Genomic DNA, 22712 nt, shown 5'->3' with positions numbered 1-22712 from the left:
GGTTTAGTATTGAAATGGGCCTGTATGAAGCTGGATCTGATGGATCTTTACCCTTTTTAGGTATTACAGCTACCACTGCTTTCTTCCAGGACGGTGGTACATCTCCTCCTCTTAAGATACCGTTAAACAAATCCTTCCAGATCTTTATCAGTTTTTTTCCTCTTAGTTTCCAAACATCTACAGGAATATCACCTATTTCTGGGGACTTTCCTGTAGACTGGTTATATATCATTTTTATCTCATCTCCTCCTATCCCAACCGTTAGCAACTGAGCATCATCTACCTCTAACCTTGGCATATTTAATTCTTCCATAAACATTTCCATTTGAATCTTTTCTTGACTTTCATATTTCTCTGCTTTACAGGGACTAATAGAATTTCAGAAATACTTCTAATACCTGTATAGGATCTCATTACTTTCCTTGTTATAGGTTCCCTAAGTTTGGTGATGGCCCTTTCTACTTTCTGTTGCCAGAGTCATTGTGCTAAAAGTTTTTATGCTCTTGTGTTATCAAACTCCAGTTGCTAAACTGCAATCTTTCTAAGCTCATGCATATTATCGAGCCAATCCCATATTTTCTACCTATTATTCTGCAGTTGAGCCTCTTGTTCTGTGAGATTCCCCCTATTTTGCAATACTTAAACATTTGTCAGTCACCCTAAAAAAATCTTGTTACTTCTTAACCATAACTCCCTTTATTTCCACTCTATTTGTAAATGCCAACTTAATTTTACCCCCCTCTCTAGTTCTATTTTCAGAAGAAATTTCTATCCTCTCTAACAACTCTTAAATAATATCCACTATCCATTCCTTAAATTCCTCTCTTTTCAACAGACAGGTGGGAAACAGCCCATCTCTCATTTTTATTTCATTAACCAGTTTTTTTTTATTTTAGCTATTATTGGTGCACGATCTGAAATAGTTATTGAATGAGTATCAAGACCTGCAGTTAGATGCAGATGTTCCTGTGACATGTAAATTATGTCTAGCCTAGCCCAGTTTTTATATCTTGGGGGAATAATATGTAAATTCACTCCAAACTCCTAGTACTGAATTCACATCTTCCATGCCAAATATTTTCACAAGTTTCTCTTCTGAGCCTCCAGACGCATCTTCACTGCTACAAATCAAATTCAAGTCCCCACCTATAAATAGTATTCCTTGCTAAAAGCTGATTATTTCTTCCTGAATTTTCTTAAGCTCCATTACAGCAGTTTTAGGTGGAATGTAAATATACATGCCAGAGTAATCCTCCTCCCTTGCCTGTAGCCCCTTAGCACGAAAGATGTGCCATTATCATCTTTTTTGTCTTCTTCTATCACTGTTGGAGCTCTTCCTGCAATTAATACAAGTACTCCTCTTTTTATGTCCCAAGTATTCCTCTGAAAAACCACCCTGAAAACCTTTATCAAATTCACATGTTCAGTTCTTTCTAAGGGTGTCTCCTGTAACAAAGCTATTTGCATTCTACATTTTTAACATAGTTCACTACTCTTTGTTGTTTGTATTTATCTGTGAGGTCATTTACATTTAAAGACATTAATGAAAGCATCATTATATTAAAAAGTTATTATTCCCATATTTTTTGTGAACACCTTTTTTGTTAAATGTCTAGTTCCAGCCTTTGCATTACATGCAAACACTGTTTGGCAGGTTGAACTTTTATACAGTTGTGTATTGTCATATCCAATTGAGTCTTTGTCACATCTTATAAAACTTTTTGTTTTATTGAAAGCCTTCAAACAGAAACAACAAACACACCCCGATACACCTCTAAAACCTATTAACTTTATACTAACACACTAATGAATTTAGTCTTTTCCAAGTAATAACTGAGCTGTCTAAGTAAATCCAAAGTGTGTACTCGCTTCTCACTAGCATATTGTGGAAAAGTAAAAAATGAAGGAAGATGACCGATTCAAGACAAATCAATAATCAACTTGGACATAAAAGAAGGATTAGTACAAAGAAATACCCTGTCCTTGTGAAAAACGAAATACGCAGAAACTGCCATAAGGGCTTGGAGTTCAGAAACTCCCTTAGAAGAAGCAAGAGCAAACAACAATGCAGTCTTCCAAGTACAATGTTTATTTATTGCCATTTGTTTACCAGGAAAGTTTAAGTCCCATTTTCAGCAGAGGACCAGGAATAAAAGCTCCACAAAATATACATACTTACAATGAACAATAAAAAAAATAAACATTTTAAGCATTACTTTGCAGGTAGCACTGAGACATGGCAAAGTTTTATCATATACTTTAGAAGTTAAATTATTTTACATAAGCAATAGCTGGAGATACAGGAGCAAAGATAATTCAAGTTCAGTATATGTACACTGACATTAATTTGATAGGATGTCACTACAGCAACAGAAAACATAAGAGGAGGGATGGTTTACGCAGAAACAATAAAAAAAAAAAAAAACTTAGTATAAAAAGTTTCAATAGTGGAGCAGGTGAGATAAATGTATATAGCCAAGATGATGAAGTGGTAAAGGAGGGGAATATTAGTAGGAGAGGATTAAGGATACAGATTAGTTGGAGTAGCAGTAGTACGGATGAGAGAGACAGTGATAAGAAAAATGAAAGTCAGGATGATTGATAGAGAGGACTGGCAATTGAAGAGAAACAAAGAAAGGTGGGTTTAGTCAGGATGGGAGCATGATCATAGTCATGAGGAAGTTAGGTGGTGTTTTAGGCTGCGTTACAAACATGTGCCAATTTTGTCTTGTTTAAGGGATGAGCGGGTGGAATGGAGTTCTAGTGCTTAGCAAAACAGGTTAAGTAAAGTGAGTCACTTGCATGGTTATGAGACTTGCCTCTGGTCAACAGATATTTGTTCTTTAAACATAGATTCCTAGGAGGGAAGTTATTTCAGGATGCTTTACAGTGATGGGCAGGTGCTGGGTTTGTGAATTACTTTGTATTCACTAAACTATTGGGGGTATGTAAAGTAGGTAGGTAGTCAGAGCCAGAACAGGTGCTTCAGTGCTAGGCAGTGGAGTGAATGGTTTGGTATGCCGGATGCAAATTTAGTTACTTTACTGCAGCAAACCTCTAGTTTATTTTTTTAAGGTGGAGTGAAGGTTATTCGCAAGGAGTGTTGCAAAGAGAAATGAAGGGAGAAGATAAGATGTTGCTAAAAAATTCCTACAGTAGTCAGTGAGTTAGTAAATTTTTTTGATGGCCCAAGTGATATGTTGATCATAATTTAAGCCGTCATCAAGTAAGACACTATGAAGCATTGTGTTGGAAACTCTCTCAACTGATGTATTATTTGCTGATGTGTTGAAGGATTTTTACCCAAATCTCTATCAGCACAGAAACAGCATTTATTTTAAGCATTTAAAAGTAGTCAGTCTTCTAGCCAGGCCTCATCTGAGGAAAAGGAGTCCTGGGTCATCTTGTGGAGTTGTGGTAGACTTGGAACAGAGCATACATGTGCGGCATCATCTGCATATTGTACTACAAAGGCTTCTCTGGTAGCTTTGTGAAGACCATTAGTGAATATCTTCAATAGTAAAGAGCCTAGAATAGATCCCTGAGGTATGCCGACAAAGACAGACGGAAAGGAGCAGAGATCTTGCTTCCATTTTACAGCCTGAAGTTTGATGGCGAGACAGCTGTGGAACCAGCTAAGGGATGAATGGGAGAGTAGTTCATGGAGCAGGCACTGGTGTGAAATAGTGTCAAATGCTTTTGGAATGTCTAAAGAGGAAGAGGAGGATACTAAGTTACTGGTGTTTCTATTGGAGTTTATGACTTTGGTAAAACTGAGCAGGGCAGTAGCGGTGCTCTAATGAGGATGGAAATTATGCTGGGTGTTGGAAAGGAGAATGCTACTGTGAAGACAGGAAAGGAGTTGGGAATAAGTGCATATTTTGGAGAATAACATGTTTCAAAATAAGGGGGCAAGTGTCCTTCAAAATCCAGGGAGACTTGACAAGCCTTGGAAAGCAAAACAGGGAAGATAGTTTGAACAGACATACTGAAAGAAGGAAGGAACCTTGAGAGAAAGGTGTTGAGCTAAGACGGATCTAGAATGGGCCTCCACATCCTCTCCTTCCTGGTAAACATTCTGGAATAAGATCCTGTTCTCTGTTGAGACAAGGGAACAGATTGTATAGTTCCCTGTTCACCAGATCTTGCAAGACCAGAAGAAAAAGAAACTGGCAAAGTGGAGGCGGATGGAGACCAGAAAAAAAAAAAAAAAAAAAAAAAAAAAAAGGGGAGGAGGAAGGGACTTCCAAGCCATAAAATAAGCATACTGGATGATGGAGAGAACTCCGGCATCTGTGGTGATCTGTTAAACAGGAAGGAAAGTGTCTGCCTGAGGAAAAGATGAATCTGGCCAAGGGGGAAGGAAAGCTGGATGTCAAATTTATCAGTAAAATAAAAAGTTTTTGGCCTCTTGAACTTGAGTGGGTTTATCTGTGAAAACCTGCTTAGAAAAACCCTCTTACCTCTAGCAGGTTGTCTACGCTGCCCATGGACATAGAAAGATTTCGAAGGATAGTTTCTCTGGAACTTGGGTACAGGAGAAATAAAAATTTGTTTGAGGTTCTGAATAACTTTCCCCTTATGCAGGGTTTTAAATAAATCTGTAACAGCATTGCCAAAAAAGGAGAATCTAAAGTCTAGGTTTAATATCTTGAGGCAAAGCCTCCAGGTGCAAACAGCTGCATCTCTTGACAGAACCTGATGCAGCTGCCTTAGAGGAGGCATTAACTGCATTTAATGGAATGTCAAGCAGAATTCAGTAAAAAGGCGGCAAAAGTCTTATTGTCTGAATCAGGCATGTCAGTTCCCCCCACCCCTGGCTGGAACAGAATAGCCAGGACATAGCTAATCATGTGGGTGTGATAATTCACAGACTTATTAGGCTAATGACCTGGGGGGGGGCTTTCTAAGACTAGCCAAGTTTTCCCGAAAGAATATTTATTCATTTAACATTTGTTTGTTTACCAGGAAAGTCCAAAGGAGACACAGCCCATTTTCAGCGGAGGCCCGGGGAGAAACACGTGTCTTTGGAAAGTGGGAGGAAACCGGAGCACTGAGAGGAAACCCACAAGAATGCAGAGTACATGCAGACTCCACACAGAAAGCATCCCAGCCGAGAAACAAACCACAGAACCTCTTGTTGCAAGGTGACAATGCTAACCACTGCATTGCCCAACTATGTCCTGTATCCACACAGTACATGGAGGGTCAGGCATTTATAAGCTACCTCTGTCTATAAGGGACATTGGTGCCAGGCCATGTGTAAATTTCCTATTCCCCATCCACTGGTTTAGGTTGCTCTTAAATTAATTAATGGCTCTAAAAGGCGAACTAAGCAAAAGTGTACACTTTTCCCCATACCTCTCCACATAACAGCAGTCCTTATCAAAAAACAGAAGCTTGTAAAAGGAAAGCAGCTTGGATGGCTTATCTGGGGGCATGTAAATAACAGAAGGATCAAATGATGGATTTTATAAGTATTTATGGCCCTCAGGTAACTTATAAAATATGTCTGGCTTCTTAGGGGGTCAGAGTCTGGAGCTTGAAAAGCTGTTGTAAATACAGTCAACAGGGCAACTAAGACTGGAGGGACTGCAACTAAGACTGGAGGGACTGCAGAAGGTCTGCGCGAGTCCATTTACAAGAGTTCATAATACCTCTTTTTAAATCAGGGGACAAAGAATTCTCTTCATCAGATCCCAAGGCCAAACGAGAATGTATTTGTGAGGAATATACTAAGACTTCTTCACCACAATCCAGTTCTTCTTCAGAAGCATCAGAATCCCTCGGCCTCTTAGATGGGGTGCGTCACAAAAGGAAATATTGCCAGCCCAGCTATCTGGAATTTTGCAAATAATGTCATTCAAGAATATTAATATGATTTATATAGAAGTGTGACAAAAGGAGATGCACAGTTGTCTGGAATTTTGTAAATAATTACATATAATTTGTGAATACCAACATGATTTATATGCTTGTCTTACAAATGTTTTAGAACTGTACGTCATGTGTATATTAAATTTCTGGTACAGAAGTGTGTGCTGAACAGGGTTTGTACAGTACTGAGCCTAGATGTGTGACCAAAGTGTACACTGCTGAATTAGAACAGAAATGTATATAAACTATTGTACCTGTGTAAATGTAGATGTTTTAACACTGGGAACTAGAACATAGAGGGTTAACTTGCAAAACATCAAGAAATAGTTGAAATTGAACTGTTTCATGATTGTGCTATAAAAGTCAGTTTCAATGCAGCAAGGAGACGTCTAGAACTAGGGAGCCTTCTGCATAATTTTGTATTGGTTCTTCCAGCAGTTGCAAAGATCTAAGATGCATCTATTTTTCACTGGGAGCTTTATTTTATTTAAGTTTGATGACCGAGGGAGTCCACTGGGCCAAGAAAAGCCTGCTTTCAATAGAGGCCAGGGAGAAAAGCTCCACAACAATTGCAAGTTACATTTCATATGTTACAAAACAACATAGTTCATACAGCTAATTAAACAATTACAGATAAGCTCAATGATATTTGCAATTTGCTTGTCATAATGTTACAAAAATGAAAAAACATAATTCAATACAGAAATTTCAATATTTACATAAAGTGAATATTTTTGTTATAAACTCAATTGTAGGCTTAACATTTCAAAATATATAGCTACTAGACATTAGTAGGTTAGGAAAATATTATGCATAGAGAGGGTAACAGTACATTTGAGATGTATTAGATATTAGAGAGAAACTTTTTTTTTTTTTTTTTAGGGGAGGTATCGTTTTGGGTGAGATGAAATAGTAGAGGTAGTTGGATGAGCCAATGCAAGCTGGAATGGGGGGTGGGGGGTTAAGTTGGAGCATGGCAAGGGCATTCCCATTTAGAAGAAAGATGAGAGAAGTAGCTTGGATTTGAAATTTGTATGGTTAGCTAGATTGCGGAGGTGTATGGGGAGAGAGTTCCACTGTTTAACTAAGGAGTATGACAGCAGTAGATGGCCAGGGGGTCATGCAGGTTTGTGGACCTGAAGGAAATTTTGGTTTTTGGATCTGAGTGAACAGTTGGGAATGTAAGATGTTAAGGAAGTAGCGAGATCTGGGCAGTTGGCAGGTTTAAAGATGAGCTTGTGGGCAATGATGAGTTGTAGGTAACAGAGGTAGTTGGGTAGTTCAAGCCAGTTGAGGGTGAGGAGGGAGTGGCAATGGTGGGATGAGTTTATTTGAATTGGTTGCAAATTTAGATATCTTGTGGTAGCAGGATTCAAGTTTGGACCAAAGGCCAAGATGGAGATTGCTGAAAAGAAGGGCACCATACATAAGGGAGGGTAGTAGGAAGTTGGATGCAAGAGTTTGACGGGTAGAGGGGCTTAGGAAGCGGTTGTGCCTGTAGATGAGATCTAACTTTTGATGGGTTTTCTTGACTGCGGTGCAGATGTGGGTGTGAAATTTTAGTTCATCAATAATGATGCCAAGAAGATTGGTGCTGGGAATGATTTCAATGAGGGTGTTGTTTTGGCTCTGTATGGTGAATGTGGATTTGTTCATGGAGTTTTTGGTAGGGGGAAAAACTTTAGTTTGGTTTTATTTGCATTTAGTGCCAGATGGTTAGAATGCATCCATGTTTCTGTTTTGGAGAAGGCTAGCTGGGTTTTTGCTAGAAGCTCGGAGGGGAAGAAGGCTGAGCAGATGATTGTTGAGTCATCTGCATACTGGATGATAGATAAGTCTGGGATGGATTGGTGAAAGTTGTTAATGAATAGGTTGAAGAGAAGAAGGCCAAGAACAGAACCTTGTGGGACACCTGTGGGTGTGGGAAGGAAGGGGGAGGTTGAAGTTTTCCATTGGACAGCTTGTTGGCGGATGGACACGTAGCTGGAAATCCAGGCAATGGTGGTGGGGGGAAGAGGTGTAGGGTGGAGAGTTGGGATAGAAGTAGGGTGTGTGAGATGGTGTCAAAGGCCTTTGACAGATTTAGGAATAGTGTGGATATGAACTTGCCTGAGTCACGTTTGAGGTTTATGGTTTCAAGAAAGGAAAGAAGGGCAGTCATGGTGCTGTGGCCACTGTGCTAGGTAGGGGAGAGGAGACTGTGTAGTGTTAGGTGTGCCATGAGTTGTGTTTGTATTGTTTTCTCTAGTATTTTAGAAAGGGGGGGAGGGTGACAATAGGCCTGAAGTTGGTAGTATCAGTATTTTTGCCACCTTTGTGGAGGAGGATGATGCAAGCATGGCCCCAGCTAGAAGGGAAGTACAGTTGTGTACACCTACCATAAATGTAGATGTTCGAGTGTCTTCACTGTTGCAGTCATAACTGTAGGGTGCTCCTGCCGGCAGGCAGCCCGAGGTCGGCCAGAATCCCAAAGTCTGGGTCCGGCATCGGCTGTATAAGCTAGTACCCTGACGTCAGTACGCTCTGGTACATAGCCCTCAGCCGACGCCATCTTCTCCAGCCTTTCTTGCCCCAGATGTCAGAAGTCCCCAACAAATCAAAAATGAATCCAACAAGGAAACACAAATACACCACAAAAAAGGAAAAGAGGGGATAGGAGGGAGGGAAACCCCGACTGCAACAGTGAAGACACTCGAACATCTACATTTATGGTAGGTGTACACAACTGTACTATGTTCTTCGTGTTTCACTGTTGCAGTCATAACTGTAGGGTGGAATCCCAAAGCAGTGTAAAAGGGGAGGAGGCTTTAGATAGAAGAAGGGGAGGCAAGAATACCCTGCAAGACAGCAGAGGCAAAGCCTGCCCTGGACTTAGAAAACAAGGGAGATTGTAGTGCTTGGAAAAGTATGCACAGAACTCCAAGTGGCAGCTTCCAAAATATCCTTGGTAGGGACTCCTCTGAGGAAAGCTGTAGAAGTGGCAGCTGCTCTAGTAGAGTGACTTCTAATGGTACCTGGAAACTGTTTCCCATGATGAGTGTAACAAAATCTGATTCCATAAGCAATCCATTTGGAAATAGTTTGTTTAGAAATAGGTTTTCCAAGAGAACTGGAGGCAAAGGAAACAAACAATTGGTTAGACTTTCTGAAATCTTTAGTCTTGTTCAGGTAAAATCGTAGCTGTCTGTGCACATCTAATGAATGCAAAATCCTTTCCCCTTTATTTTGAGGATTTGGAAAGAAAGTAGGAAGGTGAATTGTCTGATTTAAAGCCACTTTCGAAATCACCTTAGGCATGAAAGTAGGATTGGTCCTCAAGGAAACTCTGTCCTGATGGAAAATAAGGTATGGTTCCACAGCCATGAGAGCTTGCAACTCTGAGACCCTTCTGGCAGAGGTCAATGCTAACAAAAGAACAGTCTTCCAGGATAGAAACTTAATATCTGAAGATGCAGCAGGCTCAAAAGGAGGCAAAGTAAGTTTTTCTAAAACATAATTAAGATCCCAGGCAGGAACAGGAGGGGTCCTTGGAGGCCGCAAATTTTTAGCTCCTCTCAAGAACTGCTTCACCAGAGGATGAGAAAAAACAGGAGGATCAGAACTGAAATGCGCAGAGATAGCAGAAGCATGAATCTTAATGGAAGAAAAGGAAAGTCCTTTAGATAAAAGCTCCGAAAGGTAAAGCAAAATAGAAGAGAGATCAGGAACCTGAGGATCAGAGCCTCGGTCCTGCATCCAAATAGAAAACCTCTTCCATTTAGAGGCATAGGATTTCCTAGTGCTAGGCCGTCTAGCTTCCAAAAGAACATCCAAAACTTGTTTGGGAAGACTAGAGGGAATCAAATTCCTTTGAAGAGCCAAGCTGCCAGGCAAAGGGTCTTGAGATAGGAATGTAGTAACTGACCCTGATGCTGGGACAGAAGCGAAGGGTTCAGTGGGAGAATCCAAGGAGGCCCAGAACAGGAGCTTTAAAGTTGGATACCAAAACTGTCGAGGCCAATTTGGAGCAATCAAGATGAGGAACTTGGGCTTGTCCTGTTTTATTTTCAGCAATACCCGAGGAAGTAGAGGAAGAGGAGGGAAGGCATATGTTGAAAGGCTTCTCCAGCTGAAGGACAGGGCATCCACTCTCCAAGCTGTTTTGTGGAAGGACCTGGTGCAAAAGCGAGGCAGCTGATGATTGAGATGGGATGCAAACAGATCTATCTGAGGACATCCCCAAACTGCAGTAATCCTGTTGAACAAGTTGGTGTCTAGCATCCATTCGTGAGGATCTGAAATGTTTCTGCTCAGGCTGTCTGCTAGGAGATTCTGTTTCCCTGGAATGAATTGAGCCTGGAGATGTAGATTCAAATTTAGAGCTGTGTCCCATAAACCCATAGCTAGTCTGCAAAGGGGGTATGAATGAGAAACCCCTGCTTGTTGATGTACCACATGACTGTGGTGTTGTCTGTGCGAATTAGCAGAGGCCTGGTTGTAAAAGGTTCTTGAAGGCTAGAAGGCGTTTTGAACTGCCAACATTTCCTTCAGATTGATGTGCCAGTGAAGATGGTCCTTTGTCCAGGTTCCCTGCTGGCAATTGTCTAGAAAGTGTGCTCCCCAAGCATAATCCGAGGCGTCCGTGGTCAGGATTTGAGTAGGTTGAGGAAGACGAAAAGGTTTTCCTTCGTTTGAAGTGCATGCCCTGGACCACCAGAGGAACTCCTTCTGGAGGCAGGGGATCAGAGGGATCAGAATATCCAGATCGTGGTAATGCTGTGACCATACACTTTTCAGATACCATTGAAGCTTTCTCATGTGAAGCCTTGCGTTTGGAATCAACAGAATGCAGGAAGCCATGTAGCCCAGAGCCTGCAGGAATTTCCTTGCAGTGAGCCGAGATAGAGTTGCCAAGGTGTTGAAAGTAGAAGCCAGCTGAATTGTTTTTCTGGAGTGAGGAAGGCCCTTTGTAAGGTTGTATTTAAGAGGGCTCCCAAGAATACCATTTGTTGAGAAGGGATCAAATGTGACTTTTTTATGTTCACTGAGAATCCCAGTAGGAGGAGAAGACGTTGAACAAAGTTCAGATGTAGAAGCAGAAGATCTTTGCTGTCTGCCTGAATAAGGCAGTCGTCCAAATAGGGGTAAATCTGGATCCCCTGAAGTCTGCAGTAAGCCACTACTGGTGCCAGGCACTTGGTGAAGACTCTGGGCGCAGTAGAAAAACCAAAGGGCAGAACAGAGAATTGAAAGTGCCTCGAACCTGCCTTGAACCTGAGGAATTTCCTGCGTTCTTGTCTGATGGGAATATGTAAATAGGCTTCCTTTAAGTCCAATGTCACCATCCAGGCGTCCTGAGAGAGCATTGGAATTAGCTGTTGCAGAGTAAGCATCTTGAACTTTGGAATTTCCAAAAAGGTGTTTAACACAGAAAGGTCCAGAATAGGTCTCCAAGAGTTTTGTTTTCTGGGGACCAGAAACAGTCTTGAATAAAACCCTTTTCCCATTTCCGAGAGTGGAACAGGCTCTATGGCTCTCATGGCCAGAAGAGCATCCACTTGAGTTAAGGCCTCTGACCATTGATGTTTTGGCAGATCTGGCCAACCGTGAGTCCTTGGCAAAGTGTGAAAGTGGAATTTGTAACCTTTTAAAATCACGTCCAATACCCATCTGTCCTGGGTAATATGAGTCCAATTTCTGTAAAAGAGACAGTTTTCCTCCGAGAGGGGCGTCCAGGTGAAAGGGTCCTGAAGCCCAACCGAGAGAGTCATTGAATTTGCTTTCTTTGAGATTGGGATCTGTCTTCTCCCCTTCTAGGTGAAGAGGCAGTCCATTGTCTAGATCTGTAAGAGGCCTGGCCTTGACCACGACCTCTGGAACGCCTATATCTTCCCCTTTGAGGCCTGTCAGACGTGGGAAAGGACCAATTTTTAGAGGGCCAATTCCTGGAAAATCTAGGAGGCTGAACTTGCAAGAAATCTTTTACAGTCTGCATAGATTTTGCCTTTTCTTCCATCTTTTTAATAACTTCCTCAGCCTTAGATCCAAAAAGAACATCTTGTTGAACAGGGGCATCTAATAACTTAGCCTTAACCTGTTCAGGCAAACTTTGTTCACGAAGCCAGGCATGTCTCCTAATAACAGTACCAGAGACAGCAGCCCTGCAAGAAGCATCCAAAGCATCAAAACCACAATGTAAGCTATGCTTGTTAACCTGTTCAGTAGCATGCAAAACATCCTGAAGTTCCTTATCCTCTGCACAAGCAGGAAGGGAAGCAAGCTTTTGCTTTAAAACAGACAAAAGAAATTGCTGATATTTAAACATATGAAACTGGCAATTTAAAGCCCTAACAGACAAGGCAGCAGAAGTATATACCTTTTTTCCCCACCTGTCTAAAGCACGAGAATCCTTCTCAGAGGGAATAGGATTTTTAGAAGTAGCAACCTTAGCAGCCTTAGAGCCCTGAGAAATAGTTTCAGGATCCAGAAGGGTTTTAAATAAAAATAAATGAGAGTCAGGAACCCTATAAAATCTATCAGGCTTAGAAGGAGCAGGAGGCATGGAATCAGGATTCAAATTAGCCTCAGAAAAAGCATCATCTACAATGTCCAAAACAGGAGGGATAGCTAAAGGCCTATGCTGAGGAAGAAGAAGAAATTCTCTAAGCCTCTTCTTGGAAGCAGAATAGTCCTGTCCTTCCCAATGAAAATGTTCCCTCATCTCATGCAAGGTTTCCCCAAAAGAAAAATCCTCAGGCGGAGAGGCCGAGGGTAAAGAGTCCTCAGCATCCGAATCCTCATAAGGGGAAAAGGAATAGTCCTGATCTGAGGAAGAAACAGAAGATACAGAAGCCTGGTCAGAGGAATCCAGAGTAACATCCTGTCGAGGCCTTTTCTCAGGAGGGGGGTGAGAACCCCTAATCATTGTAAGCAAATCTTCAGCCATCCTCAACAATTGCTTTTGTGTCTTGGGAGTAGATTCAGAAGCAGCTTGAGCTGGAACTTTAGACTTAACAGGAGTCTTTGTCTTTGCCTTTGAAATAGTGATGTGAGTAGGCCTGAAAACCCCTCAGAAGCCGGTACCTGCACAGCGGTTCCGGACCCATCTGAAGGAGCGACGTCCGAAGGTCCTGCAGCAGTTAAAATAGTGGGCCTTGATGGCTCCCCATGGGAGTCCGTATCGGCCATCGGTTCAGAAGTGGCGGACGACAGGGGCTGCAAAAGCGCCTCACTGCCGACAGCCGAACCGGACGCTGGCTCCAGCTGCAACGAGTCCTGTTTGGACCTCGGAGGCCTGTCTTTGCGCTTCTTTTGGACTCCGGTAGTGTCCGACGACATTCTATAATTGAAGCATCTGCCAAAATAATTTAAAGCCCAATCGTACCTGCGCTTGATAGTACGAGAGTTGAACCTGGCACAGAACCGACAACAAGAAACGTCGTGGTCAGGGCCTAAGCAAGGTAGACAGTAAGAGTGGAAATCTTTATGAGGTATTTGTTTCCCACACGCTATACAATTATTAACTTTTTCTGACATCGGAGGAACAAGAAAAAGATTCCCCAACGGGGTACTTAGCTTTGAGAAGAGAAGTAAGAACTTCGGACCGACAACAACCAAACACGCTGTTCGAAAATCGCCAACCAACGACTTGCGAGCTGCTTTCCACCGCACGGCAAGAAAGACTGGAGAAGATGGCGTCGGCTAAGGGCTATGTACCAGAGCGTACTGACGTCAGGGTACTAGCTTATACAGCCGACGCCGGACCCAGACTTTGGGATTCTGGCCGACCTCGGGCTGCCTGCTGGCAGGAGCACCCTACAGTTATGACTGCAACAGTGAAACACGAAGAACATCGTACGATTCTTGTACGGATCTATTTATAAGAATAGAGATGGGATAGGCAATGCTGTGTGCAGATTGTTTGAGGAAGGTGGGTGGATGGTTGTCTGGTGCATTGCAACAGGGTTTGAGGAGAAGTCTTTTTATGGCGTTTGTGGGGATGGGCTTGAGGCAGAAGGATGTGGAGGAAGGTTGATTATTGGGGTGGTGGTGGGGGCAGGAGGGGGTGGTGAGAAGGAGGCTGATAGTTTAGCTATGCAGTCTATGAAGAATGAGTTGAACTGGCTGTTTCAAGGTTGGGGTCTGGGCAAGAGTTTTCTTTGTTGCCAGGATGCAGCATGGATGAGATGGAGTCCCAGAATTTTCTGGGATTTGTTGAGTGCAAGGACAGGAGTTAGGAGTAGTGGGCTTTGCGGTCTTTAATTATTAGTTTTTTTGCGGAGTTTCGTAGTTGCTTATACTCTAGGAGGATGTTAGGGTTTTTGTGTTTTTGATATTGTTTCCATTTTTCTGTCCCTTTGGTGCTAGCTTAGTATCTTTTGATAACCATGGGCAGGTCTTGGTTTTGATGTATTTGGTTCAGGGGGGTTTGTTGATTGAGAAGGGGTAAGAATGAGTGGTTAAAAGTAGAAAATGGCATCATCTAGAGGAAAAGTTTTTATTGTTTATGCAGTGGAGATGGGAGACTGTCAGTGAAGGCTGGTAGGTGATTGCTGAGAGGGGATCAGGTAATGTTCCAGCTTTGGTTATAAGGTTTGGGTGAGTTGTTAGAACCAGTCAATGATGGTACCAGAGGTTGGGTTGGGAGCAGCTTTGGTTTGAAAAAATAGACTGGGTTAGAGGTAAAGAGTTCATGTGAGATGGATGAGTAGGATGGGAAGTGACGCTGATGGTAAGATGTAGTGGAGTGTGTGTGAGAGTTATGACAAGGGTTGGGAAAAAGTGTGAGATAGGTAAGAGAAGAGAGAGATTAGTAGGGCAAATTGGGGTTATAGGGAGATATGTTATGTAGAGCATTGTAGGAGGGGTGGATGCTTGGGGTGATGTAGATCTACAGGTGGGTGGGGTTTAGCTTAGGTGTACTTAGACTGGAGAGGTGGTGGGGATGTTTTACTCATTGAAGAAAGACAAAAGCACTTACTTTATTGTTTTGAGTTATTTAACTGTCTCTTGTGGAATACTTTTTGCAGTCAGCTGCCGTTATTTTACTTTACTGAAGTGTTAAGTTTACCAGTTTTTGTTTTTTTTTAAACTCTGATGTAACTGATTACTTACTGAGTAGTGTCCTGTTCTTTGATTATTTATTATTAAACATATTTAAACCTATCATTGTGGTTGATATCTGTGAGACATATTTAAGCTCTAAGAGTACTTGCATGTCTATTTGGTGCCATTGTGCAGGCCACTCCTCATAGCCTGGAGCTTGGTCAAACTACCATTTGGATTAATAGTAACGTTACACAGCAAGATTGGACACCCATTGCTAAGGGCCTTAAAGTAGCTGATAAAGAGCTGGCTGGTGGCAGTGATAACTACATTATAGTTCAGGCAAAGGAGGTATAGCTAGTAAACCTGTGCCAGCCTTTCCCAGGTGTGTGTGTGTTTGCATGTAAATCAAATCTCTAAGTGTGTGTGTGTGTGTGTGTGTGTGTGTGTGTGTGTGTGTGTGTGTGTGTGTGTGTGTGTGTGTGTGTGTGTGTGTGTGTGTGTGTGTGTATGTGTGTGTGTGTGTGTATGTGTATGTGTGTGTGTGTCTCAGCTACTTGGGCAGGGACATGAAGCATTGGTTGGACAGAGAGGGTACTGGAGGTCTTGGTTTGGCCACTCAGCTGAAATCTCAACCCTAAAGCTGTGCCAGTAAGAAGTCTTACTGGGGATCTGGAGAAAGAGGGAGAAACCAGCACTGGACTGACTGTGGTCTCTGTGTACTCAAAGGAAATCACACTTTACTGTGTGTGCACTTCCTCCCAGTGTGCATGTCCCCCACTGTTGCCAGTGGTGAGGATTGAGGCTCCTTGATTATTAGGCCAGTGTAGGAGTGTCACAGGGTGGCTGACAGGAGGTCTTGGTTTGGCCACTCAGCTGAAATCTCAACCCTATAGCTTTGCCAGTGAGACGTCTTACTGGGGATCTGGAGAAAGAGGGAGAAACCAGCCCCGGACTGACTGTGGTCTCCGTGTACCAAGGAAATGTACTCTTAAAGGAAATTACACTTTACTGTGTGTGCACTTCCTCCCAGTGTGTATGTCCCCCACTGTTGCCAGTGGTGTGGCTTGAGGCTCCTTGATTACTAGGCCAGTGTAGGAGTGTCACAGGGTGGAATAGACTATCCCTGTGGGGGGTTCAGAGCCGTGAAAACCTTAAATGGCCCTTGAGTAAAGTTCTGCCACTCTTTGTGAGTACCCTTAGCAGCAGAATCCACATGTTTTCCGTTTCTTTTTTTAAAGGAAAATCTGCCTTAATTTTTACTTTACTTTACATTTGTTTACCGGGAAAGTCTGACTGGACAAGCTGTCCTTTTTCAGTGGAGGCCCGGGAGAAAAGCTCCAATATTAACAATAGTAGCAGCATATAAAGTATTAAAAAGTAATGGGAATAAATTACAAAATGAGTATAGTAGCATATAAAGTAATGGGAATAAATTACAAAATGAGTATAGGAGCAAAGCTTTATTACATACAACAGAAGTCATAATTACACATGAAATACAGATCTAGGATGCTGAAAGCCCTGCCTTGATTCAGTGAGGGCACCAGGCACCTAACCAAATGTTTGTGGAGTCCCCAGATGGCCCTTCAGATATAATCATAAAGAGACGAGACAAATGTAATTATCCATATGTTATCTACGGGCAGCTCTTGCTTTCACACCATCAGCAATATGTATGAAAACTACAATAACCACAAAATAAATTACTATTTCTCTATAAAGAATGCTTAAAAATGTTCCATTATACTAATCACCTATTGAGTAGTTCTCTTTATAATAACATGCCAAGATAAAACAGGTATGCAATTACTTTCAATATACCATGGAACAGATGCATGGGTTTGTAACAGGGATTGAAGAAAGGAAAACAGCCAGTGTGGGTAAAGCTTCGGTGTTAAAGAAAAAAAAAATGCTGACATAACATGAATCAACTTGCACTTACCTTACAAGTACACTGAGAGCTCCCAATGGCGTAACTAATGTAGCAGGAGAAAAGGCGTAGGCTATAAAATTGGCTACTTCACCAGCACCCACTGAAAAACAGAACACTGTAATGTTACACCAGCTCTCTAAACTACACATCAAACAATGAGAAGCATCTTAAACCTACCCTGTAAAAAAAAGTCCCCCATGGCTCCCTTCTCGGACCCTATCTTTTAAATCCTTAAACAAATGTCTCAGGATCACCATAATTGGGATTACGCTGCCATCACAGTCACAGCAGCACAAACATTTTCAAACCAAAACATTTTCATTCATTTTTTTTGTTTTCTTTGTAAAATTTCAACTAAAAGTTTATCACCTACTGCTACATCAGTATGTAGTACATTTGTGTGAGGTACTCACCATAAACACTGGATCTTCAAACAGACTCTTGCAATAATGTAACAAATGGTGTTTCCCCTACCTGCTTTCAGTCTGAGCAGTACCCACACCTCCTGGACACAGCACCAGTTTCACACTAGTGCAATGCACTGGTGCCTCATGCACCGTAGTGTTTATAAAAATGAGCTTGCCTCGCACCTTTACTTCTTCCAGGAAGAAACATCAACACTTAATAACAATTACACCAAATAAATAGAACTATATACAACATAAATGACAGGGCAGTCCATCAGGGATGGGAATGTGGAAGGCTAGTGACACGCCACCTAAACTGCTTTAAGAATCTCTTGTCTTGAATGTTTGTTATGCGGAGTACCTTATACAAATGCACTGTCCATTTAGAAGGATGACTCCTGCAGCAATAAAAGATTACACAATAACAGATTGACACAAAAAGCAGCAAGATGGAAAGTTTTAACAAGTTTTGCATAACTGCCCTCCCAAAGTCTGTTCTGAGAGAACAGCCTGCAGTTTTTATGTACTCATAAAAACATGCAAGTGAAAACTTCAAAAACATCCTGAATAAAGATACTGGTAAAGTTGCAGAAGTAGTAGATGTTCTCATGAACTGACAAGTGCTGACCCTCATCAATACTTCATTAAATTATCAGTCTATCAAATTATCTATGGCTTGATCCCATTTACTCTCATTAGAAATAGTTTAAGAGTGTGAGTGTGAGTGTGTGTGTAAATCAAAGTTGCAGAAGCATACAGAATTTTTCTGTACCCATCAATAATGTTCCCATCCTTATTAGTAAGAGTAGGATAGTAAAACTGGTTAGCAGCAGCAGGATAAATTAAAGCTATAGCTGCTGACTCAGGTTTGGGAAGAGTTTATATAAACTTAAAAAGACTGAGGAACTTTATACATTCTATCTGCCTTTTTACAGTCAGCAGATTGACTATAGAGAAAACTACAGGCAGACATCCTCTAAAGCTGACAAAAGTGGAGGAATTGGTAAAGGTTTGTGAAATTCCTTCTGAACAGCTCATAAAATTTTATGATGGACTATGAAACCTCTGTGCACTCCCAGAACAGTCTGAGAGAGTAACCCCCAAAAATGGAAGCAGAAACTGAGCTCTCCTCAGAGTCTGAATCACAAAACTGAGGAGAAAACTCTGTATCTGTCCCTTCATACTCTTGTCCAGATTCAGAATCTTGAGTCTCTTCAGGAAAACAGGTATCCTTGTTTATTTTACCATAAAACACTTAAGAAAAAGGGTCAACAGCCTGAATAAAAAAAGTACAGTTTTGTACCTACCATAAATGTAGATGTTCGAAGATCCACATTGCTGCAGTCCTTACACTTGGGTAGTCCGCTGTCCTCGGTCGGCCCGAATATCAAAGTATAAGGCTGACGTCGGTCAAGGCGCATTTGACTGACATCAGGACGTCAGGGTACAAATGCGCATGACCGACATCATATCCTCAGTCTTTTCTTGCCCCAGATGTCAGAAGACCCTAAAAATAAAGGTCAAAACCAAAAGACAGCAAACAACCAACCATCCTAGCACTAAAAATATGTACAATATATGCAATATACATCATATTGACAACCCAACCCACACAACCGCCTCTAACTACAGAGGGGAAGGAGGGAGGGTAAATTGGACTGCAGCAATGTGCATCTTCGAACATCTACATTTATGGTAGGTACAAAACTGTACTATGTTCTTCATCTCACATTGCTGCAGTCCTTACACTTGGGTAGAATCCCAAAGCAGAGGTAAGGGAGGATGGCCAAACTATAAGGAAGCAGGAGCTGCCAAAATGCCCTGCAAAACAGCAGTGGCAAAACCAGCCCTGGATTTAGAGTAAAGTGGTAGGTGATAATGCCTAGAGAAAGTATGCACTGAACTCCAAGTAGCTGCCTCCAAAATATCCTTAGTTGCCACCCCCTCAAAAGCTGTCAAGTGGCAGTAGCCCTAGTGGAATGAGGCCTAATCCCAGCTGGAATCTCCTTGCCATGATGGGAATAACAGAAAGCAATGCAAAACCCAATCCACTTAGAAATAGTTTGTTTTGACACAGGCTTGCCCTGAGAACTCAAAGCAAAAGAAACAAATAACTGCTGAGACTGCCTGAACCCTTTAGTTCTGTCCAAATAATATCGCAACTGCCTGTGTACATCTAAAGTGTGCAAAATCTTTTCCCCTTTATTTTGGGGATTTGCATAAAAAGTAGGCAAATGAATAGTTTGGTTTAAAGCCACACTAGAAACCACTTTAGGCATAAAGGAAGGATTAGTACGTAAAGATACCCTATCCTTATGGAAAATTAAGAAAGGCTCAACTGCCATAAGGGCCTGCAACTCAGAAACCCTTCTTGCAGAGGTAATAGCCAACAAAAAAGCAGTCTTCCATGATAAAAACTTTAATTCAGTAGTAGCTGCAGGCTCAAAAGGTTGTAGAGTGAGTTTCTCCAACAGAAAATTGAGATCCCAAGCAGGAGTAGGAGCTCTTCGTGGAGGTATTATATTCTTTGCCGCTCTAAGAAATTGCTTGAACAAAGGATGAGAAAACAATGGTGGGTCACAATCATAGTGAGCGCAAATTGCTGCAGCATGAACCTTAATAGAAGAGAAGGACAAACCTTTGTCCAGTAACTCAGTAAGATATTGAAGAGCCACACTTAAATTAGGCTCAGAAACATCAAAATCCTTTGCTGCACTCCAAAATAAAAATCTCTTCCATTTATCTGCGTACACTTTCCTTGTACTAGGCCTTCTAGCTTCCAAAATAACATTCAAAACTTGCTGTGGAAGTGGAGGCCCACTATGGTTCAAAACAGAATATGCCAGGCTGTTAGGTGCAGAGAGTGAAGCTTGACATTGAGCAAATGACTGTCCTCCTGAGACAACAGGTGTGGAATCAAGGCAAAGGCCATGGAGGCTTCCGTACCAGGCTTCTCAGTAATGGGTACCAATGCTGTCGAGGCCAATCTGGAGCTATCAAAATCATCCTTGGCTTGTCTTGTCTGGCCTTTAGTAGTACCTTTGGGAGGAGAGGCAGAGGCGGAAAGGCATACACATGAAGATTGCTCCAATTGAAAGAAAGAGCATCCACTTTCCAAGCCGTGGGATGAAACCTTTTTGTGCAAAACTTTGGCAGCTGATGGTTTAGTGGAGAAGCGAACAGATCTATGTCTGGAGTTCCCCATGACACTGTCAATTTCTGAAATACATGAGGATCCAATTTCCACTCGTGGGGATCCATAATTTGTCTGCTCAACACATCTGCTAAGGAGTTCTGTGCTCCCGGCAGAAACCTTGCCTGAAGATTTAGCTGTAAACTGAGAGCAATCTCCCACAAAATCATTGCTTGCCTGCATAGAGGATAAGAATGTGTTCCGCCTTGCTTGTTGATGTACCACATGACAGTTGTGTTGTCTGTTAGAATCAACACCTGCCCTGGAAGAAGTAAATCCTTGAAAGCTATTAATGCAAACTGGACTGCTAACATCTCTTTCAAGTTGATATGTAGATGTTGTAGTCTGGCAGGCCACTTGTCTTGTATCCACTTTCCATTCAGATGAGCTCCCCAAGCTTTGTCTGAGGCATCTGTCGTTAGAATCTGACTCGCCTCTGGCCGGGTCACAGAGAGTCCCTTGTTTAGGTGACATTCCTGAGCCCACCACAACAATTCCTTTTGAATGCAAGGTATTATTTGAATGACAGTGTCCAAATCCTGGCAGTGCTGTGTCCATACATTTTGAGATACCATTGTAGCTTCCTCATATGCAGTTTGGCATTGGGAAGCACCAGAATACAAGATGCCATGAACCCCAAGGCTTGAAGGACTGTCCTTGCAGTCAGCCTGGACTGATGAGACAACTGATGAAAGTAAAGGGAAAGATTCTTTTGTTTGTCCTGGCCCAAAAAGGCCATCTGGGATGCTGTATTCAGTCTCACACCCAGAAAGCACATGTCCTGAGAGGGTACTAGACTGGACTTTATTTCGTTCACAGAATACCCCAGGCATCTTAGCACTGCTATCACATAATCCAAGTGATGAAGAAGCTCGTGCCTTCCTTGAGCCAGAATCAGGCAATCGTCCAAATAAGGATAGATCTGTATTCCTTTTAACCTGAGGAAAGCTATCACTGGAGCCAGAACTTTTGTGAACACTCTGGGTGCAGTAGATAAGCCAAAGGGCAATGCAGAGAACTGATAATGAGAAGTCCCAGCTCGAAAATGCAGATACTTCCTGCAACTCAGTCTGATAGGAACATGAAGATAAGCCTCCTTGAGATCCAAAGTTACCATCCAATGATCTTTGCCCAGCAGAGGTAAAAGCTGCTGTAACGTCAACATTTTGAACTTGGGAATGTCCAGATAAGTGTTGAGGATAGATAAGTCCAAAATTGGTCTCCACGTGTTCCCTTTCTTTGGTACTAGGAACAGGCGAGAATAAAATCCTAGGCCCACTTCTGGCATAGGGACTGGCTGTATGGCCCCTATTTGGAGTAACAGAGAAATTTGCTTGTGAGCCTCTATTCTTTGTTGAGGAGGAACGTCTGGCATGCCTTTGAAAGGAGGCAAGGCATGGAAGTAAAACCTGTAACCGTGGTGTATGATATCCAATACCCATCTGTCTTGGGTAATTAAACTCCAATTTTCTTTGAAAAGTGCCAACCTTCCTCCCAAAGGTGCTGCCAGACGAGAAGGCTCTGGCAGCTGAAAAGGTAGGTCATTGGGTCTGTTTACGAAAGGACTGACCCCTGCCCTCACCAAGACTGTGCAGGAGAACTCCCTGTTCTAGGCCTGAAAGAGCCCTGAGCTCTGCCCCTACCACGTCTAGATCTACCCCTAGACTGGGAGTCATAAGAAGGATACGTCCACCCCTTAGTAGGCCAATTTCTACTAAACTTTGGAGGCTGAACCTGCAAAAAATCTTTAACAGTCTGCATAGACTTAGCCTTGTCTTCCATTTTCTTTAAAACTGCCTCAACAGGAGAACCAAACAACACATCAGATTGCAAAGGAGCATCTAAAATCCTTGTTTTAACATGGTCAGATAAATTCTGATCCCTCAGCCAGGCGTGCCTGCGAAGAACTGACCCAGTGGCAGCCACCCTAGACGAGGCCTGTACAGCATCAAAACCACATTGCAAAGAATGCTTACCCACCTGTTCAGAAACATGTACTAAATCTCGTAACTCTTTACAATCAATACCTTCCGCCAGAGCATCAACCTTAGACTCCAATTGTGAAAGGAGATAGTTTTGGTATTTCAACATGTGAAACTGGCAATTCAAAGCCCTCATAGCTAGAGTGGAAGAAGTATAAACTTTCTTTCCCCATCTGTCCAAGGCCCTGGCCTCTTTATCTGTAGGAACCGGATTCTTGACAACAGAAGCCTTAACACCTTTAGGCCCCTGACTAACAGTTTCTGGGTCTGCCCTAGGACTCTTAAAAAGATAC

At 42.2% G+C, this 22712-nt stretch overlaps 1 protein-coding gene across 2 annotated transcripts in view; it reads right to left on the bottom strand.

Moving 5' to 3' along the window:
- The window catches only part of NIPA2 (NIPA magnesium transporter 2), a 276819-nt gene that overhangs the window by 120419 nt on the left and 133688 nt on the right, over positions 1-22712 (bottom strand). For both annotated transcript variants that reach the window (XM_044072060.1, XM_044072061.1), the window contains one exon: positions 16847-16937. In XM_044072060.1, coding sequence (XP_043927995.1) covers positions 16847-16937 — 91 coding nt within the window. The remainder of the gene's footprint in view (positions 1-16846; positions 16938-22712) is intronic.

Source organism: Protopterus annectens, chromosome 5.part0, assembly GCF_019279795.1.
Source record: "Protopterus annectens isolate FY-2018-M chromosome 5.part0, PAN1.0, whole genome shotgun sequence".
NCBI classification, from domain to species: Eukaryota; Metazoa; Chordata; order Ceratodontiformes; family Protopteridae; genus Protopterus; species Protopterus annectens.
The sequence above is the reverse complement of the archived record's forward strand: the minus strand, read 5'-3'. Positions and strand labels throughout refer to the sequence as shown.